We start from the raw sequence: 21,909 nt of genomic DNA on the forward strand, positions 1-21,909 counted from the left end.
ATTAAGTTTTTAACCGATAAAGGATTAAACCCTCAGAGATTTTAACTTGTTTAAAGGCACAGTTTGGGGATACTAAACTGTCACAGAACCAAGTGTTTACTTGTGCCCGAACATTTAGGGGCGGCTGAGAAAGTGTAGAAAATGAAGATCCTACTCGACACATAGGTCGTGCTGTTAAGGAGCTTATTGAAAGTGATCGCTGGTGCACTGCTGAAGAAATCACAGCAGAAGTGGGAATCAGCAACAGAAGTGCTCATACCATTATGAGTGAACAGATTTGCTTTAGAAAAATTAGAGCACAATGGGTTCTAAAGTCGTTAAAGGAATAGCAAAAAACATGTCAAACTGGAGATCTGTGAGAGACTTCTGAATCAATTCTGGCATGATGAGGATTTTTTGAAGTGCTTCATCACACATGGTAAGACATAGGTCCATTATTACACTTTAGAATCCAAAATGGTGAGTAAGGAGTGGCAAAGAAAGGACGAAGCCTGCCCAGTCAAGGCCAACACCTGTGCCTTAGCCAGAAAAGTCCTTGCGACCATGTTGTTTGACTACAGAGGAGTGTTACTCATTGACTTTCTTCACAGTTGAGATATGGTGAATGTAGCTTACTACTGCCAGTTGTTAACATCAGCGAAAGCCCCCTACTGAAACAAAATATGTGGAATGCACGTCAGAGATCCTATCTTTCTCCATGACAATGGTAAGCCTAACACCGCCTATTTGACAAGGGACAAACTAGTGGTCATGCACTAGGAAACCCTCAACCATACACCCTACAGTCCAGATCTGATCCCCCCCCAATCCCCCCAATGTTTTTTGCTTGCATCCATGAATAAAACCACCCGGATGGGAACAATTCAGAAATAATGAAGAAGTCATCAAGGAATGTGTGCAGAATTGGTTGATGCAGCCTCAAACTTTTTATGATGAAGGAATGTCGAAGCTTCCAAATTGTTGGCAAAAGTGTGTAGAGCATGCAGGAGGCTATCTAAAGAAAAAGTGAAGGTTTCAATTGTGTAAATAATTAATCAATAAATGTACAAAAATAATTACCATTTATATTTGAATCACTCTAATACAATAATCAAACATAGTAAGAATAATTTTCATATATTGTAAAAAAAGTGAAACAACTGTCTCTACCACTTACGTTTTTTTTTTTTTTTTAAACCTCTTGTATCACTTCATTTTATTTTCAGTGATTAAGCTTCTGTTGTAATACTTCCATGTGAAGGACAAAGACATAAAATCCGTCCAATACAGCACAATAAGAGGGACAGTTTCATTTATATCAAGTTATTTTTGTGCTTATAAATTTGTAATGGATTACATTATTATCCACTGCATATGTATTCATATTAAAAAAATGAAGCAGATATAAAAATCAGTCTCTTATTGATTGTTAAGCTTCTTCTTCCATAATGTGTAAACATTTTTCAATGTGGAAATTTAAATAAACCTTACCATTAATACCGATAAAGATACATGAGCTCCAACTCGCATAAAATGCAGTTTGTAATACCTGTTCCACAACTGATCATATTACTAAATTAACAATCTGCATACCAATATACAACATGAATACAGTCATTCATAAGTTGACAGAAGAAACTTCACCATGATTATGGTGTGTTTCTCACATTTATGGCTTGGTTGGGAATGGGGGAACCCAACCATGAAATGCTTTTTCCAATTCCTCAGCAACTGCAAGGCACAGATGATCGTTGTATGGTGCAGCCACTACCTATTAAGAATAGTACATCAGTTACTACAGAATACAACTAAAAGATGTATAGCACACATCAACGAATATACTTATTCAAGAAATTACTGAATTTTCATGACATGGTATAAATATTTTGAAAGGAGTATTACAATCTATTTTATGGCAACTCAATTTAGAGATAAATAATCCATTTATGTGACCTGATATTATACAATAATTCACATCAGTAAGTCTTATTCTGTTCTGTCTCTTCTATTGCTATACTAGGGTATATGATGTACTTTTATTAGTACACCCAAATGTAAATTTCCATAGGAAATACATACCCTTAAATGGTTTGTGGGCTATAAAAAATGACAGCACAAGATGGAAGTTAACCAGAGTACTATTTTGCTGTTTAAATTTTTCCTTCTCAGTTAATTCTTTAAGACTACCAGGGGAAAGATTGAATTTTATGTTTGCCCATTATGACAGCACAAGATGAAAGTATGAAGTTAACCAGAGTACTACGAGGGGGGACCCAAAAGAAACTGGCTTGTTGTCATAAAAAATTTATTGATGAACCTTTTTACAAAATTACTTCAGTCACCTTTAAAATACTCTCCATTACATGCGATGCACTTGTCAAGTCTCTTTTCCCACTGTTGGAAGCATGTTTGGAACTCTTCAAGTTTGCCATTGTCCAGTGCCCTCCACATCGTCATAACGCTCCCCTTTTAGCGTTTTTTCATTCGTGGAAATAGGAACAAGTCGCACGGGGCTACGTCCGGCGAATACGGAGCATAGGGAATGACAGACCACCTCTGAGATGCCAAATAGTGGGTCACTCGTAAGACCATGTGTGCTGAAGCGTTGTCATGATGCAGAAACCAGTCACCTGATCGCCAAAGTTCTGGGCGTTTCCTCCTCACAACCTCTCGCAGATGCCTTAAAACATCCAAATAAAAGTGCTGGTTAACAGTCTGGCCAGGGGGTACAAATTCCCGATGCACAATTCCACGAACATCAAAAAAGACAATGATCATCGTCTTCGCCTTTGACCTCACTTGCCTTGCTTTTTTTGGTCTGGGAAAGCTGGGAGTCCTCCACTGGCTTGACGCTTGCTTGGTTTCTGGGTCATACCCGTAACACCAACTCTCATCCCCTGTAATGACTTTGTTCAAGAAGTTTGGATCACATGCAATCTCTGTTTTCAAGTCCTGACACACATTCCTGCAGATGGTTTTTTGCTCCTGTGTGAGAAGGCGCAGAACAAATTTAGCAGCAACACGTCTCATGTGCAAATCCTCACTCAAAATCCTCTGTCACGAGCTCCAACTGATTCCTGTCTCTGCTGAAATTTGGTCGATCGTTTGGCAATGATCCTCGTTGCTCTTTTGGCAGACCTTTTCAATGTTCTCCTCATTTCGCGACGTTGAAGGGTGTCCAGAACGAGCTTGGTCTTCAACACACATCTTACCATGTTTGAAGCGCCCAAACCACTCGAAAACCTGTGTTCGGCTCATAGCGTCCTCCTGGAAAGCTTCCTGAAGCATTTGGTGTGTCTCCGTTGCAGTTTTTTTTTAAGCAGGAAACAAAATTTAACACACACTCTTTGTTCTTTTAAAGTTGCCCTAACGACTTTGCAGAGGTAACCCACCAACAGTCAGAGAAACACAATGCCACACTTGCACGTTCAGCTCTACACTGATGCCGTCTGCACAGCTGTTTCATGAAGGTCTCTTACTAACACCATCTAGCATGAGAACCCTGCACTACGTCTACGAGTGGCAGCGCCCTCTGAGTCCGGTTTCTTTTGGGTCCCCCCTCATATTTTGCTGTTTAAAATTTTCCTTCTCAGTTAATTCTTTAAGACTACCAGGGGAAAGACTGAATTTTATGTTTGCCCATTGTTTGGACTTGACAATATCACTCATAGTCACCCTGAACTCGTCAAACTACTGTGACATCTCTCCAGTAGAATGCTCAAATCTGTGGGCTTCCACAACCACGGCCCCCCTCACAAACACTTGTATCGTACCTCATGTGTTCAGTGTGGGGTTAGAGACTTTTGGTCACATACTGCAGTCATCAGTACTGTGATATTCTTAGGTATTGACATTCTGATGACTGATAAACAATTCATTCACTGAGAATATATTCTGTCTACTTGCATTCACAATGTTGTGGTGTCTTCTGTTACATAAAAGCGTGTATTTATAAGAATAAGAGAAAAGAGGAAAGGGCTACAATAGCAAAAATTGCTAGTTTTGTGACATACATTGAAGGGGTAATGAAAATCATATAAAATACTCATGCCAGCAGAGCTAACATACATCTATGAGTATGAATACTAAAGATACAGTTTTTTTGTGCCAGGCATTACTCTTTGTTTCACTTGTTATGGTTTATGATAACTTTTCTCTATTTCTCCACCACCTTCAAAGATGGGTACTTCCTAACTCGTTTTTGGATGTGCAAAGAAGATAAAAATGTAACAAATTGAATTTGAGTTTTACATTTTCTGAGCCTTGAATGCACCCTTTTATTTCACCCTTGTTTCTTCTCCTGTACTTGCTCTCACACTGCTTTTGAAAACAGAAATAAGTTAAATATGTACGGGGATAAAACACAGCAACCTTCTTTATAAAATACTAGACTTCTAAATATTCAAAAACACAAACATAAGTTGAATATTTTACTGCAAAATTTTCTATTTTATTTTTTACTTATTCAATACAATGCAGGCATAAAAAGACTTTGAAACCAAGCAAGCCTTAACAAAGTAAAGCTGAGAGAAAATAAGTTAAAAACTAACCTGTATGCCAATTGGCAATCCATCTCTCCCTAGTCCCACTGGTACCTGTGTCACTGGAAGTTTCAGAACATTGAATATCCCACAGTACATGAAGTTGAATGGTCGCAAAAATGCTGTGTAATGATATCCAGCAGTTGTTGGTTGGCTAGGAATCAGCAGGATACCATTCTCACCAAGAACTTCCTAAAAGAAGGTTTCCTTATTTAGAAAAACACTTTCTCATGTGAAGAAAGAAGAAGACTACAACCATTAGCGGCCACAAGGAGAAAATACAGATTCAGAGTAAGCTACAGCTTAATATATTTTGTTGACTAATTTTATTTATCGATTAACATAAATCTGTACTAGATATCATTAATAATTCATATATGTAATTTGCATAGTAAAAACTTCTCACTGAGTTCAACTTTACCCCTCCAATTTTCTTTGTATTTGAAGTCAGCATAAGGTATTCACTGGTTCTTTGAGAGATTACAATCACCTTGAAAATGTATATTATTCAAAATTGCAGAAGTACTGACACAGACTCTTTGACGTACTCAAAGGTGATGCTTTTTTTAGGATGGATGGTGCAATTACAGGCTAATGCATTGAGCCTGTTGTAAGTTATAACCTATGGGATGGAGGTGTAATAAACATTGTCCAATGCTTCTGACACTGGTAGAACCACTCAACTCACTATTCTTCATTATGCCTCACTTGGGCTGCACCTGGACACAGTTGCCATGTGTGTATGAGCTGTGCTTGAGTGAATGTATGTGTGTTAACTGTTTCAGGAGGAGGACTTCTTTGTGTGAAAGCTTATGTGTTCAGCTGTCTTTTTCACTGAGTCTGTCTGCAATTAAGTGCAACCTCTATTAGGTGAGTAGCAATTTATCCTTTTCATACTTTAGTGATTAATTAATGTTTGCCCTGCAGAGTTGTGTTCAAGACATTCAGATGCCTGAAAACACCACTTCTACTCAACCAGTGTACTTCATAAAAATAAGACAAATTGCCTATTTCACAGTCGAGTTCTGTCAGGAAAGCCATAAACTTACAATACCCCAAATCATATGATATATGTGTATTTACAACTATGCCCATGACACTATTTAGTTTATATATCTAGAAACAAAGATGATGTGACTTACCAAACGAAAGCGCTGGCACGTCGATAGACACACAAACAAACAAACACAAACACAAACACAAATACAAACTCGCATACACACACATATCCATCCACACATATACAGACACAAGCAGACATTATGTATATGTGTGGATGGATATGTGTGTGTGTGTGTGTGTGCGTGAGTGTATACCTGTCCTTTTTTCCCCCTAAGGTAAGTCTTTCCGCTCCCGGGATTGGAATGACTCCTTACCCTCTCCCTTAAAACCCACATCCTTTCGTCTTTCCCTCTCCTTCCCTCTTTCCTGATGAGGCAACAGTTTGTTGCGAAAGCTTGAATTTTGTGTGTATGTTTGTGTTTGTTTGTGTGTCTATCGACGTGCCAACACTATTTAGTTTTGTACATTTGGCAACAGATTAATGGGATCTAGAACATAATGTGTTGCTGGTATTTTCTGCTAGATATCAAAATAGGATGCAGCTGTGTCTGCACTGGGTCCTATCAAGGACTTGCTCCCTGCCGCCGTTGGATAAGCAGCTGCAGCAGCAAGTCGTATACTCCTAGCTCACTCATTTGTTACATAGTTTAATTCTTAATTTCTTTGCGTGTTTTTGGTACTTGCATTGTTTAATTCATAAATTTCGAGCGTATTATAATATTTGAGAGTTGTAGCATCGCGTTTTAGTACCTGAATAGTGTAAATTCGCGTAGTCGTTTGTCTACTGTTTTGTTTTGAACGGCCAGTGTCGGTTGGTCGCAGTCAGTGTGCTCCCTGCCGCCGTTGGATAAGCAGCTGCAGCAGCAAGTCGTATACTCCTAGCTCACTCATTTGTTACATAGTTTAATTCTTAATTTCTTTGCGTGTTTTTGGTACTTGCATTGTGTAATTCATAAATTTCGGGCGTATTATAGTATTTGAGAGTTGTAGCATCGCGTTTTAGTACCTGAATAGTGTAAATTCGCGTAGTCGTTTGTCTACTGTTTTGTTTTGAACGGCCAGTGTCGGTTGGTCGCAGTTAGTGTGCTCCCTGCCGCCGTTGGATAAGCAGCTGCAGCAGCAAGTCGTATACTCCTAGCTCACTCATTTGTTACATAGTTTAATTCTTAATTTCTTTGCGTGTTTTTGGTACTTGCATTGTTTAATTCATAAATTTCGAGCGTATTATGGTATTTGAGAGTTGTAGCATCGCGTTTTAGTACCTGAATAGTGTAAATTCGCGTAGTCGTTTGACTACTGTTTTGTTTTGAACGGCCAGTGTCGGTTGGTCGCAGTCAGTGTGCTCCCTGCCGCCGTTGGATAAGCAGCTGAGCAGCAAGTCGTATACTCCTAGCTCACTCATTTGTTACATAGTTTAACTCTTAATTTCTTTGCGTGTTTTTGGTTCTTGCATTGTTTAATTCATAAATTTCGGGCGTATTATAGTATTTGAGAGTGTAGCATCGTGTTTTAGTACCTGAATAGTGTAATTTCGCTTAGTCTCCTTCCGCCGCCGAGCAGTGTCAGCAGTGCGCAAGTAGCAGCATTACTGCATTTACTAGGCAATCTTGTATTTTAATAACCGTTTAAATTTTGTCGATTTGTTTGCGCTCTCTGTAGATTAGTTCAGACGTTCTTAGCAAAACAGGTTTTAGCATGGATAGGGACTGCAACTGCTGTGTTCGGATGCAGGCTGAGTTGGCATCCCTTCGCTCCCAGCTTCAGGCAGTGTTGGCTTCGGTCACACAGCTTGAGGCTGTTGCCAATGGGCATCACTGTGGGGGTCGGGATGGGGGTTTGTCGGGGACGGCCAGCTCGTCCCACGCATCCCCTGATCGGACTACGACTGTGGTTGCCCGGGATACTGCCCGCATTGAGGCTGATCCCTCACCTGTGGTAGAGTGGGAGGTCGTTTCAAGGTGTGGCAGGGGGCGAAAGACATTCCGGAGGGCTGAACGGAAAGCCTCTCCAGTTTGTCTCACGAACCGGTTTCAGGCTCTGTCTCAGGCTGATACTGATCTTCGGCCTGACATGGCTGCTTGTCCTGTTCCAGAGGTTGCCCCTCAGTCTGCAAGATCCGGGCAGTCGCAGAGGGTGGGCTTGCTGGTAGTTGGGAGCTCCAACGTCAGGCGCGTAATGGGGCCCCTTAGGGAAATGGCAGCAAGAGAGGGGAAGAAAACCAATGTGCACTCCGTGTGCATACCGGGGGGAGTCATTCCAGATGTGGAAAGGGTCCTTCCGGATGCCATGAAGGGTACGGGGTGCACCCATCTGCAGGTGGTCGCTCATATCGGCACCAATGATGTGTGTCGCTATGGATCGGAGGAAATCCTCTCTGGCTTCCGGCGGCTATCTGATTTGGTGAAGACTGCCAGTCTCGCTAGCGGGATGAAAGCAGAGCTCACCATCTGCAGCATCGTCGACAGGACTGACTGTGGACCTTTGGTACAGAGCCGAGTGGAGGGTCTGAATCAGAGGCTGAGACGGTTCTGCGACCGTGTGGGCTGCAGATTCCTCGACTTGCGCCATAGGGTGGTGGGGTTTCGGGTTCCGCTGGATAGGTCAGGAGTCCACTACACGCAACAAGCGGCTACACGGGTAGCAGGGGTTGTGTGGCGTGGGCTGGGCGGTTTTTTAGGTTAGATGGCCTTGGGCAAGTACAGAAAGGGCAACAGCCTCAACGGGTGCGGGGCAAAGTCAGGACATGCGGGGACCAAGCAGCAATCGGTATTTTAATTGTCAACTGTCGAAGCTGCGTTGGTAAAGTACCGGAACTTCAAGCGCTGATCGAAAGCACCGAAGCTGAAATCGTTATAGGTACAGAAAGCTGGCTTAAGCCAGAGATAAATTCTGCCGAAATTTTTACAAAGGTACACACGGTGTTTAGAAAGGATAGATTGCATGCAACCGGTGGTGGAGTGTTCATCGCTGTTAGTAGTAGTTTATCCTGTAGTGAAGTAGAAGTGGACAGTTCCTGTGAATTATTATGGGTGGAGGTTACACTAAACAACCGAACTAGGTTAATAATTGGCTCCTTTTACCGACCTCCCGACTCAGCAGCATTAGTGGCAGAACAACTGAGAGAAAATTTGGAATACATTTCACATAAATTTTCTCAGCATGTTATAGTCTTAGGTGGAGATTTCAATTTACCAGATATAGACTGGGACACTCAGATGTTTAGGACGGGTGGTAGGGACAGAGCATCGAGTGACATTATACTGAGTGCACTATCCGAAAATTACCTCGAGCAATTAAACAGAGAACCGACTCGTGGAGATAACATCTTGGACCTACTGATAACAAACAGACCCGAACTTTTCGAATCTGTATGTACAGAACAGGGAATCAGTGATCATAAGGCCGTTGCAGCATCCCTGAATATGGAAGTTAATAGGAATATAAAAAATGGGAGGAAGGTTTATCTGTTTAGCAAGAGTAATAGAAGGCAGATTTCAGACTACCTAACAGATCAAAACGAAAATTTCTGTTCCGACACTGACAATGTTGAGTGTTTATGGAAAAAGTTCAAGGCAATCGTAAAATGCGTTTTAGACAGGTACGTGCCGAGTAAAACTGTGAGGGACGGGAAAAACCCACCGTGGTACAACAACAAAGTTAGGAAACTACTGCGAAAGCAAAGAGAGCTCCACTCCAAGTTTAAACGCAGCCAAAACCTCTCAGACAAACTGAAGCTAAACGATGTCAAAGTTAGCATAAGGAGGGCTATGCGTGAAGCGTTCATTGAATTCGAAAGTAAAATTCTATGTACCGACTTGACAGAAAATCCTAGGAAGTTCTGGTCTTACGTTAAATCAGTAAGTGGCTCGAAACAGCATATCCAGACACTACGGGATGATGATGGCATTGAAACAGAGGATGACACGCGTAAAGCTGAAATACTAAACACCTTTTTCCAAAGCTGTTTCACAGAGGAAGACCGCACTGCAGTTCCTTCTCTAAATCCTCGCACAAACGAAAAAATGGCTGACATCGAAATAAGTGTCCAAGGAATAGAAAAGCAACTGGAATCACTTAATAGAGGAAAGTCCACTGGACCTGACGGGATACCAATTCGATTCTACACAGAGTACGCGAAAGAACTTGCCCCCCTTCTAACAGCCGTGTACCGCAAGTCTCTAGAGGAACGGAGGGTTCCAAATGATTGGAAAAGAGCACAGATAGTCCCAGTCTTCAAGAAGGGTCGTCGAGCAGATGCGCAGAACTATAGACCTATATCTCTTACGTCGATCTCTTGTAGAATTTTGGAACATGTTTTTTGCTCGCGTATCATGTCATTTCTGGAAACCCAGAATCTACTATGTAGGAATCAACATGGATTCCGGAAACAGCGATCGTGTGAGACCCAACTCGCCTTATTTGTTCATGAGACCCAGAAAATATTAGATACAGGCTCCCAGGTAGATGCTATTTTTCTTGACTTCCGGAAGGCGTTCGATACAGTTCCGCACTGTCGCCTGATAAACAAAGTAAGAGCCTACGGAATATCAGACCAGCTGTGTGGCTGGATTGAAGAGTTTTTAGCAAACAGAACACAGCATGTTGTTATCAATGGAGAGACGTCTACAGACGTTAAAGTAACCTCTGGCGTGCCACAGGGGAGTGTTATGGGACCATTGCTTTTCACAATATATATAAATGACTTAGTAGATAGTGTCGGAAGTTCCATGCGGCTTTTCGCGGATGATGCTGTAGTATACAGAGAAGTTGCTGCATTAGAAAATTGTAGCGAAATACAGGAAGATCTGCAGCGGATAGGCACTTGGTGCAGGGAGTGGCAACTGACCCTTAACATAGACAAATGTAATGTATTGCGAATACATAGAAAGAAGGATCCTTTATTGTATGATTATATGATAGCGGAACAAACACTGGTAGCAGTTACTTCTGTAAAATATCTGGGAGTATGCGTACGGAACGATTTGAAGTGGAATGATCATATAAAACTAATTGTTGGTAAGGCGGGTACCAGGTTGAGATTCATTGGGAGAGTGCTTAGAAAATGTAGTCCATCAACAAAGGAGGTGGCTTACAAAACACTCGTTCGACCTATACTTGAGTATTGCTCATCAGTGTGGGATCCGTACCAGGTCGGGTTGACGGAGGAGATAGAGAAGATCCAAAGAAGAGCGGCGCGTTTCGTCACTGGGTTATTTGGTAACCGTGATAGCGTTACGGAGATGTTTAATAAACTCAAGTGGCAGACTCTGCAAGAGAGGCGCTCTGCATCGCGGTGTAGCTTGCTCGCCAGGTTTCGAGAGGGTGCGTTTCTGGATGAGGTATCGAATATATTGCTTCCCCCTACTTATACTTCCCGAGGAGATCACGAATGTAAAATTAGAGAGATTAGAGCGCGCACGGAGGCTTTCAGACAGTCGTTCTTCCCGCGAACCATACGCGACTGGAACAGGAAAGGGAGGTAATGACAGTGGCACGTAAAGTGCCCTCCGCCACACACCGTTGGGTGGCTTGCGGAGTATCAATGTAGATGTAGATGTAGATGTAGATGTAGATGTAGATTATGTTGAAACCAGAATCAACAACTCTCACAAACACAATGAGGTGAACAACCTCAGTTATGTCACTTCTTTTGTCCAAGCCCAAATAGGAAAATAATTTGCCATTTCATCAACATGTCTGCAGCCTGTTTTAGTTAATCACATAAGCAGGGAAATGAAAGAGCAAGCACAAACATTTGTGGAAAGAATGCATGTACACTTGGGCATTCTCGTGTCTACATGTTGCTTCATTGTGCAAATTGTCCACTATGAATCCTCTTCTTTGCTTGGAAGCTTGTATTGCATGTAGTGTGATGAAAAGGTGACAGAAAAAGAAAGCACAAAATCGAATGTAGGTAAAGAAGATTCTAGACAACAGAGGCAATATTGATCAGAGTCACTGTGTCTTTTTGACACTCAGGGCAATACATACTAAATTTTTATTCAAATAATCTTCAGGAACCGCATTTCATATGACATTTTTCATCTATAAACTGAAGTGTGCTTCCTTTCGAGTCAACAGATATTACTGCACATAAATTGCTTCACAGCATAACCTGAACACACAACACAATCAAACACAAATGGACCCCAATTGCCCATCATCTGCTAAAACATGTAATCCGCTTTACACACAGGCTTCATTTCCAGGAAATTACGCAAGCACAAATGTGCATGCATAGTGTGCTGTTGGAAATTTATGTGCATGCACAAAGTTGAACACAAAAAAGCATCATGTAGATGTTCCTTAACTGTATTGAAATGAGGAATTTTTGTTGGATTTAAAATTGTTGTGGCACTCACAAAGCATTCTTTTACAAATTCTCCATCACTTAAAGGACACACTGTTTTCACTGTTTTAAGATTTGTATGTTAACACAATTTCAGTGCAGCATCATTATGTATCACATAACTTTTTTCCTGTAAATACATTACAAGGAGGAGGTAACATCATTACCAATGACAATAATGATTTTAAAAAATTACATAAATCTACCTTTATGAATACTTATTTCTTTCTCTTTGTTCTGACTGAGCTCAAAAAGCTTGGCTTTAATTTCTTCATTATTTTTATTGTTAACTGATTTTTCATGAAACAGTTGGAAATGTCACTTCACATTATAATTCTTTGATACTGATCATCATCATCATCATCATCATCATCATCATCATCATCATTTAAGACTGATTATGCCTTTCCGCGTTCAGTCTGGAGCATAGCCCCCCTTATACAGTTCCTCCATGATCCCCTATTCAGTGCTAACATTGGTGCCTCTTCTGATGTTAAACCTATTACTTCAAAGTCATTCTTAACCGAATCCAGGTACCTTCTCCTCAGTCTGCCCCGACTCCTCCTACCCTCTACTGCTGAATCCATGAGTCTCTTGGGTAACCTTGCTTCTCCCATGCGTGCAACATGACCCCACCATCTAAGCCTGTTCGCCCTGACTGCTACATCTATAGAGTTCATTCCCAGTTTTTCTTTGATTTCCTCATTGTGGACACCCTCCTGCCATTGTTCCCATCTACTAGTACCTGCAACCATCCTAGCTACTTTCATATGCGTAACCTCAACCTTGTTCATAAGGTAACCTGAATCCACCCAGCTTTCGCTCCCATACAACAAAGTTGGTCGAAAGATTGAAAGGTGCACAGATAACTTAGTCTTGGTACTGACTTCCTTCTTGCAGAAGAGCTGAGCGCTCACTGCATTAGCTTTGCTACACCTCGCTTCCAGTTCTTTCACTATGTTGCCATCCTGTGAGAATATGCATCCTAAGTACTTGAAACCGTCCACCTGTTCTAACTTCGTTCCTCCTATTTGGCACTCAATCCGTTTATATTTCTTTCCCACTGACATTACTTTCGTTTTGGAGATGCTAATCTTCATACCATAGTTCTTACATTTCTGATCTAGCTCTGAAATATTACTTTGCAAAGTTTCAATCGAATCTGACATCACAACTAAGTCATCCGCATATGCAAGACTGCTTATTTTGTGTTCACATATCTTAATCTCACCCAGGCAGTCTATTGTTTTCAACATATGATCCATAAATAATACGAACAACAGTGGAGACAGGTTGCAGCCTTGTCTTACCCCTGAAACTACTCTGAACCATGAACTCAATTTACTGTCAACTCTAACTGCTGCCTGACTATCCATGTAAAGACCTTTAATTGCTTGCAAAAGTTTGCCTCCTATTCCATAATCTTGTAGAACAGACAATAACTTCCTCCTAGGAACCCGGTCATATGCCTTTTCTAGATCTATAAAGCATAGATACAATTCCCTGTTCCACTCATAACACTTCTCCATTATTTGCCATAAGCTAAAGATCTAGTCCTGACAACCTCTAAGAGGCCTAAACCCACACTGATTTTCATCCAATTGGTCCTCAACTAATACTCGCACTTTCCTTTCAACAATACCTGAGAAGATTTTACCCACAACGCTGATTAAAGAGATACCTCTGTAGTTGTTACAATCTTTTCTGTTTCCATGTTTAAAGATTGGTGTGATTACTGCTTTTGTCCAGTCTGATGGAACCTGTCCCAACTCCCAGGCCATTTCAATTATCCTGTGTAGCCATTTAAGACCTGACATTCCACTGTATTTGATGAGTTCCGACTTAATTTCATCCACCCCAGCCGCTTTATTGCACTGCAATCTATTGACCATTTTTTCCACTTCCTCAAATGTGATCCTATTTCCATCATCATTCCTATCCCATTCTACCTCGAAATCTGAAACCATTACTGATCGCATTTTCACCTACATTGAGCAACTCTTCAAAATATTCCCTCCATCTGCCCAAGGCAGCCACAGGATTCACCAGCAGTTTTCCTGACCTGTCCAAAATACTTGTCATTTCCTTCTTACCTCCCTTTCGAAGACCGCTAATTACACTCCAGAATGGTTTTCCAGCAGCTTGACCCATAGTCTCCAACCTGTTTCCAAAGTCTTCCCATGATTTCTTCTTGGATGCTGCAATTATCTGTTTGACTTTGTTTCTTTCTTCAACATAACTTTCTCTGTCTACCTGGGTTCTGGTACGTAGCCATTTTTGATACGCCTTCTTTTTCCTTTTACAGGCTGCCTTGACTGTATCATTCCACCAAGCTGTTTGCTTCATCCTACTTTTACACACTACTGTTCCAAGACATTCTTTAGCCACTTCTAGTACTGTGTCCCTGTACCTCGTCCATTCCTTTTCCAATGACTGTAATTGACTACATTCAACTAACTGGTACCTTTCTGAGATCGCTGTTATGTACTTGTGCCTGATTTCCTTATCCTGAAGTTTCTCCACTCTTATCCTCCTACATATGGACCTGACCTCCTGCACTTTCGGCCTCACAATCCCAATTTCACTGCAGATTAAATAATGATCAGTGTCATCAAAGAATCCCCTGAATACACGTGTGTCCCTCACAGCCTTCCTGAATTCCTGATCTGTTATTATATAGTCAATGACAGATCTGGTTCCCCTGCCTTCCCAAGTATACCGGTGAATGTTCTTATGTTTAAAAAAGGAGTTTGTGATTACTAAGCCCATACTGGCACAGAAATCCAAGAGTTGTTTCCCGTTCCTGTTGGCCTCCATATCTTCTCCAAATTTACCCATAACCTTTTCATACCCTTCTGTTCGATTTCCAATCCTGGCGTTAAAATCACCCATGAGCAGAACACTGTCCTTGTCCTTTACTCTAACAACTACATCACTGAGTGCCTCATAAAAACTATCCATCTTATCTTGATCTGTCTCTTCACAATGCGAATATACTGACACAATCCTAATTTTCTTGCTAGACACTGTCAAATCTATCCACATCAGTCATTCGTTTACATACCTTATTGCAACTACGCTGGGTTCCATTTCTTTCCTGATGTAAAGCCCTACACCCCATTGTGCTATTCCTGCTTTGACTCCTGACAGGTAAACCTTGTATTCTCCCACTTCCTCTTCTTTCTCACCCCTTACCCGAATGTCACTAACAGCTAAACGTCCAGCCCCGTCTTACTCGCAGCCTCTGCCAGCTCTACCTTCTTCCCAGAGTAGCCCCCATTGATATTAATAGCTCCCCATCTCATTACCATTTGTTTGCCAAGTCGTAGCTTAGGAGTCCCTGGTTTGTCAGTTAGAGGTGGAACTCTGTCACCTCCAAAGGTCCAAGGCATATTGCTCTGATTGTTGCCAGCATCATATTTAAAGTACCAGGGAAGCAGGTTCCTAGCCTTACTTGCCCCGAGTCCCATTGGGTATTACCCCTAACGGTTGAGGGACTAACCGGTGGATTTGGTAGTCTTTGCCGTATGAGCACAAAGGTGACCACGACTCAGAATATGTCCGAGATGCCCAGCCTTATTCCAAAGTAACTGGTATCCCGACTGTCGGGGCCACTTACTTGGCCACTCATACGTTGCCCGTGGTTCATGAACTAGGACATGACTACAGGAACCCACACCATGAACCACTTTGATACTGATAATTTTATATAATAAAATGAACACAGAGTGGCCATTTTATATTTCAATTAAAATGTAATATTCATCCTACTGTCAACTGAAGACTAAGGATTCATCAGATTTCCAATATAATGATCTTAAATCCACATCAGCCATTTTCTTAAAAAAACATAAATTGGTTACAAACTATGGTGTGCACACCCTTTGCTCAACATGTAAACGTCACTACAGATATCTAGATTTAGGTTATGACATGTCCGATATGCCTTCCATCATTAGTGATGATGTGGCACAAACAAATAGCTAAATTCTGCATGGCCCTCTAAAGTGTCAGAACATCAATGCTGTTGATGACCTCCTGAATGGCTGTTTTCAGACCAGCAATGGTTTTGGGGTTTTTGCTGTACACCTTGTCTTTAATGTAGCCCCACAAAACGGATTTGCCTGTGTTCAGATCTGGTTAATATGGCAGCCAATCAAGACCCATGCTAGTGGTCTCTGGGTTCCCCCAGTGCCAGAATGTGGTCACCAAAGTACTCCTCCATGACATCAAACATTCTCCTGCTTCAACGGGGTCACGCACCATCTTGCATGAACCACATCTTGTCGAAATCAGGGTCACTTTGGATAATGGGGATGAAAACATCTTCTAAAACCTTCACATACCATTTGGCAGTCACCGTGCCATCAAAGAACATCGCACCAATTATTTCATGACTGGACATTGCACACCCCACAGTCACCCATTGAGGGTGAGGAGACTTCTTGATCACGAAATGCAGATTCTCAGTCCCCAAGATGCGCCAGTTTTGCTTATTGATGAACTCATCCAAATGAAAGTGGGCTACATCGCTAGACTAAACCATATGAATTCCAATCATGCCCCATGGCCAATCGTGCAGTTTGAATGTCCTAACGCAAACCATTCAGAAGTTATGACAATTTCATTTCTTATAGTTCAATAATTGTCACGCTGTTTTTTATACACTTTAATGTGGTTGTGTAATGAATCACTAGTTAACTAAAACCTTATGGCATGTTGTCCATGTTCTTACCTCAAAATGTATGTTGCTAACATCTGTCACAAGTGATCACGGGAAGTTACAATTGGAGAACAACTATCTTAAATGGTCACAGGAAATTACAATGGGAGAACAATTGATTTGTATGGCCAAAGATGTAACAATGTCTTTGTTTTGGGAAAATATTAAGTATGTACTGTAACAACATTCTTAACAGGCTAGATGCTAAAGTGCATACGAACTGAATTTTCAGAGAGAAACATACAATTTTCTGGGGCAAATACATACAAACATGTACTACATAATTTAACACATAGTCTTAATTTTCTGCTTTTGCCGCATCTTGGCATTTCTGTTACACACACAGATCAATCTGTCACTACAAGCTAGATGAAATATTCACATTCAATGGCTTCACCAAACTATCACATTCCAAGCAAACCTAGATGTCGAGTTGCACCAGTCACCACACGGTAGATTCTGCCTTTCTCATTAATATTATTTCAGCATAGGTAGTACAAAGTGCTGTCTACACAATGCAAGTAATTTGAATAACTTCATAAGCACAACCATCATTTATAACATTTCGACATACACAAAATGTGAGTAATTCACATGTTAGCAACAAACAGATGTACCTAGTTAACAACTGTTTATTGGCTTCTGCATACTATCCTCCCATTGGCTACTGTCTACATTGCTAAGAAGATATGCTTAGTAGACTCGCAGCAAGCCTTACTTTGTGGATTAAAGACAAATAACTTTATTGTGTGACAGATCACTGAATGATGATTTCTTGGTTCTTCAAGATTTTTACGTGTAGCTGTATGGATAATTTATTATCTAAAAATGAAAAGAACATGACAGAGAGAGAGATGTAGTGAGAAGAAACAGCAGAAAAACCAAAAGTTAAATTCATATTAAATTTTTTGAGTGATTGAACTATGCCATTTTTTCCTTCTGGATGATTCCTGGTACTGAATCTGCCAACTGATCTGACTAAAAGCCCTAAAAAGGAGTACCCTAAGACCTATACCAGAACTGTTACTGTTTACGATTTACAAAAATGATGTAGTGGATAACATCAGAAGCTCCATGAAGATGTTTGCGGATGATGGTGTTATGTACAAGAAATTTCAGGAGTACCCTAAGACCTATACCAGAACTGTTACTGTTTACGATTTACAAAAATGATCTAGTGGATAACATCAGAAGCTCCATGAAGATGTTTGCGGATGATGGTGTTATGTGCAAGAATGTAGAAACACCAGAACACTGTAGAGAATGGCAGGAAGACCTGCAGACGACCGATGACTGGTGCAGGGATTGGCTGTTGATCCGGAATGTCAGTAAATGTAACCTGCTGCATGTATAAAGGTGAAGAGATCCACTACTGTACAGTTATAGTACTGGGGACAAGTCACTGGAAACAGTAACTGCTGTAAAATACCTTGGGATAACCATCCTGAGTGACCTAAACTGGAATGACTACATAAAAGAACCTGTGGGAAAAATCAGATGGTTGGCTGAATTCACTGGATGAATTGTGAATTTTAAGGAAATTTAATTCATCCATGAAAGAAATGGCTTACAAAACATTTGTCCAATCAATTCTTGGGTACTGCTAATCAGTATGGGACTTTACCAGGGTGGATTAATACAAGAGAGGCAAGATCAAAGGAAGAGTGGCATGCCAGGGAATCATTTAGTTATGGTAAGAACATCACAGAAATTCTCAGCAGACTCCTGTGGCAGATGTTACAAGAGAGGCATTGTGCATCATGGAGAGGCTTAGAATTGAAATTCTGAGAGAGCATATTCTGGAAAGAACTGAAAATATTTCCTCCCATATGCATCTCTCAAAATGAGCACAAAGAGAAAAACTGAGAAATTAGAGATCATATTGACAGTGATTCTTTCCAGCCATCACTTCCGAATGGACAGGGAAGGTGAGAAAAGATTGCTGTACTACAAGTGCTCTCCCCATCACGTGCTGTAAGGTGCCTTGTGGAGTACAAATACAGATGTAGATATTTTCAAGTACTGGACAAGAAGGGGTTTAATTACAATTAACATTTTATTTTACAAAAATAATGGAAAGATTAATGGTAATAATTGACCATGTTGTTAAGACATGCATAGTTGACAGGTACTTATAACTAAACTAAACGCTGTCTGAAGAGGCCTTGTAAGGCGCAACTGTACCGACCAACTGCCATGTCAACCTCTGCCGATTCACATCATTGGATGTGGATATGGTGGGGCAATTGGTTAACACATCAGACCCTCAATTTCTCAATAAAGTAGCTCCTCACTTGAGGTCACAAGCGTTGAGTGCACCCCACTTGCCAACAACGTTCAACAGAAATGGATGGTGACCCATCTAAATGCTAGCCAAGCCCAAAAGTGCTTAATTTCGGTGATCTGATAACTGGTGTTACCATTGCAGCAAGGCCGTTGGCTTTGACAGGTACCTATACAAGACTGAAAATGTTAAGAACCTTTCAGATGATATCTTCCTTCAGAGCTCACAAGAACAGTTATCACCTCTGCAGATCAACAAGGGTGAGTGCTTGCGTCAAGTAATTGGGCTAAGTGGAGTACGCAGAGAGGGGTATGGAGGGCAGAATGAATAGGAGGGATAGGCTGCAAGTGGATGCAATAGATGGGATAGGAATGTTGCACTGGTTAGATACAGGGAGGGGGAGAAGCATGTAGCACAGAATTAGGAAGCAGTGGATTGTGAAGGAGACGGTGACATGGGTCATATCAATGTGAAAGACCCAAGTGCAAGACCTGTCCTTTGCACAGCACGTACTATATACTTCTCCATTTCCATCATACGCATGTCGTATCCTATCCTACCAGAGCAAGGGTAATCTGTGAAAGCATTTAATGCCACACACTATCTCTGCTATAGCTTTTGTACTGCCTTTTATAAGGGCATCACTACCAGCCAGCTGTTGACCAGAATGAAAGTCCACTGCCAAACTGTGACCAAGAGCAGCAGAGATAACTAACAGTGGCAAAACACTCTATTAAACACAACATCCTTGACTTCAATTGGTGCTTTACAACCCTTGCCATCTGTCTCCCTAATATCAATTCTCTGAATTATGTAGCTGGGACTTGTCCTTGAGTAGGTCTTTCAATTCCGCAATCCTCCTAGCCTCAATCTCCACTAGCCCTTGCCCTGCACGCAGTTCCACACATTCTCATGGCCCCAAACTCACTCCTTCTACACACACATAATCCTTACCACAGTTCCCCTCTTCCTCTGTTCTACCTCCCACTCCCACAACCAATCCACATGACTCTCTGCAACAGGAAACTCCTTCTGCCTGTGTCAAGCAAGCTTACCTGTGCCACACTCCCAACACAGCTGCTTGCTGCCTCACCCTTCCAGCCAGCAGCCATGTTTCCCTCCAACCACTCCTCCCTATCTCTACAGCCTTTCCCTCCTTGTCCACTTCACATAAAAAAAAACCACCACAGTTGAGCTGCTGTGTTGGTACAATGTATCTGCCAAGCACATGTTAGGTGTGGTGTGTGGGTGTGCAAATATTCTATAATAGTCAGGTGAGGTGAAAGACATCCTCTAAAAGTGTAGCAAAGTTTCTAATCATGTTTGTGTGTCTTAAATTATTTCTGTTGTACCTATAACTTTACATTATATCATTTAGTATTAAGGAGCCAAAAAAGCCTTAAATATTGCTATATAATTTAATTTGCTATGATGATACTATTATTCCACCTATGTCAATCAACAAAAATAAAATAAATCATAACAAATACTTACACACACTTCCTCTTTCAGTTCTGCAGTAACTGTTTCAGCCCATTTCTTATTTATAGGAGGCAACTGACTGTTCACAAGCCCAATTATTGCAGCCAATGTAAACTGACTACAGCCACATAACTTCTTTGGTAGTTCAATCCATGGTGATAATGAACCCTGGTAGTAAAGGAAATTAATTAACCAGTAATATTGCATAACAAACAAAAATACTCATGACTACTGGGTATATGAAACAAAAGAACTATTGTGACCTGATGTTTTTCCAGCATCTTTCTAACTTGTAGAATTCTCGGGTGTCTGCCTGGGCCACGTAAGTTCTCCACAATATTTTGGCAGACAGGCTTGCCGCCACCTTCAGGTGGTTCCTGATAACTACTGCCCTGCTTGGATTGGCATCCTGTAAACATTGGCAGTTACCCCCTTCATCACTCTGCTGTCCCTGGCTGTGCAGTCGCTGCAGTAGGGAGTGGCACTAGAGGGATGTGAATTGTGTCAGCCCGTCTTCTCTTCTGCCCCAGACTCCATCCTACTGCCACTGGGTGCAGATCTCACTGTACGGGAATGCTTTGTCATTTCTTGGCTCACTGCAGGGATCCATTTTCAGTGGCCTCTTTAATCACACACTCCCAGAAGGAGGAAGATTCTCTAAGTATTTTGGTTTTGTTGTAATCTACAGTATGGCCAGTTTTTATACTGTGGCTGGCTACAACTGATTTGTTGGTCCGGCATAAACTGTGGGGTCTATGTTCTCAGCATCTCTCTTCTACTGTGCACACAGTTTTCCCAATGTGTGACTTTTCACATTGGCTAGAGATTTAATAAGAGATTGGGAAACTGTAAATATGGTAGAACAGAAGTACTGTGAACACAGGCTCCACACTTAGCTACACCAGGCCACCAAATCAGCTGTGGTCAATCTCAGTACAAAAACAGGCCATATTACAACTTACAACAAAACTAAGATACTTAGGCTATCTCGCTCCTTCTGAGATAATGAGATTAACAAGGCTACTGAAATTTGAAATTAAGAATACAAGATGGTCTAATTAACAAAGATATCGCCTACAATGGACTATGGTGTAGAACGCTGGACTGAGCCTAGAAAAAGAAATGAGTTCCTGTATGGCAAGGTCTGCACCTGACAACAATAGCATCAACACTGGAGATCACAGTTTGAAGCATGGCATTGCTATTCCCACTACCATAAACTACCACCAAGGTCGTTGCAAGGACAGTGAGAAAACTAGAATGGTGGAGGAGTTAAGAGCCAATGCATACATGACACTGACCTGAGCAGAGCAGCAGTCATCAAGAACCACCTGAAGTTGGCAACAAGATTGGTTGCCAAAATATCATGGAGAACTTATTACATGACCCGTGCAGACACCCAAAAATTCTAAAAGAAAATAACTTTTAATCAACATATACTGGAGACTGCCTGATGCAGAGCGCTTTACTTATAACATATTCTTTTGTG

The 21,909-nt window shown here is 41.3% G+C and overlaps 1 protein-coding gene across 5 annotated transcripts in view; it reads right to left on the reverse strand.

Annotated features, from left to right (window-relative positions):
* Positions 1–1,101: 1,101 nt before the first annotated feature.
* The window catches only part of LOC124775101 (fatty-acid amide hydrolase 2), a 99,473-nt gene continuing 78,665 nt past the window's right edge, over positions 1,102–21,909 (reverse strand). The window contains exons 9-11 of one of the 5 annotated variants that reach the window (XM_047249919.1): positions 20,433–20,588; positions 4,530–4,712; positions 1,102–1,750 (exon numbers count right to left, since the gene is read on the reverse strand). In XM_047249919.1, coding sequence (XP_047105875.1) covers positions 1,649–1,750; positions 4,530–4,712; positions 20,433–20,588 — 441 coding nt within the window. In that variant the 3' untranslated portion in view covers positions 1,102–1,648. The remainder of the gene's footprint in view (positions 1,751–4,529; positions 4,713–20,432; positions 20,589–21,909) is intronic. The other 4 variants (XM_047249920.1, XM_047249922.1, XM_047249921.1 and 1 more) reach the window with 4 other exon arrangements.

Source organism: Schistocerca piceifrons, chromosome 2 (assembly GCF_021461385.2).
Source record: "Schistocerca piceifrons isolate TAMUIC-IGC-003096 chromosome 2, iqSchPice1.1, whole genome shotgun sequence".
Classification (NCBI taxonomy): Eukaryota; Metazoa; Arthropoda; class Insecta; order Orthoptera; family Acrididae; genus Schistocerca; species Schistocerca piceifrons.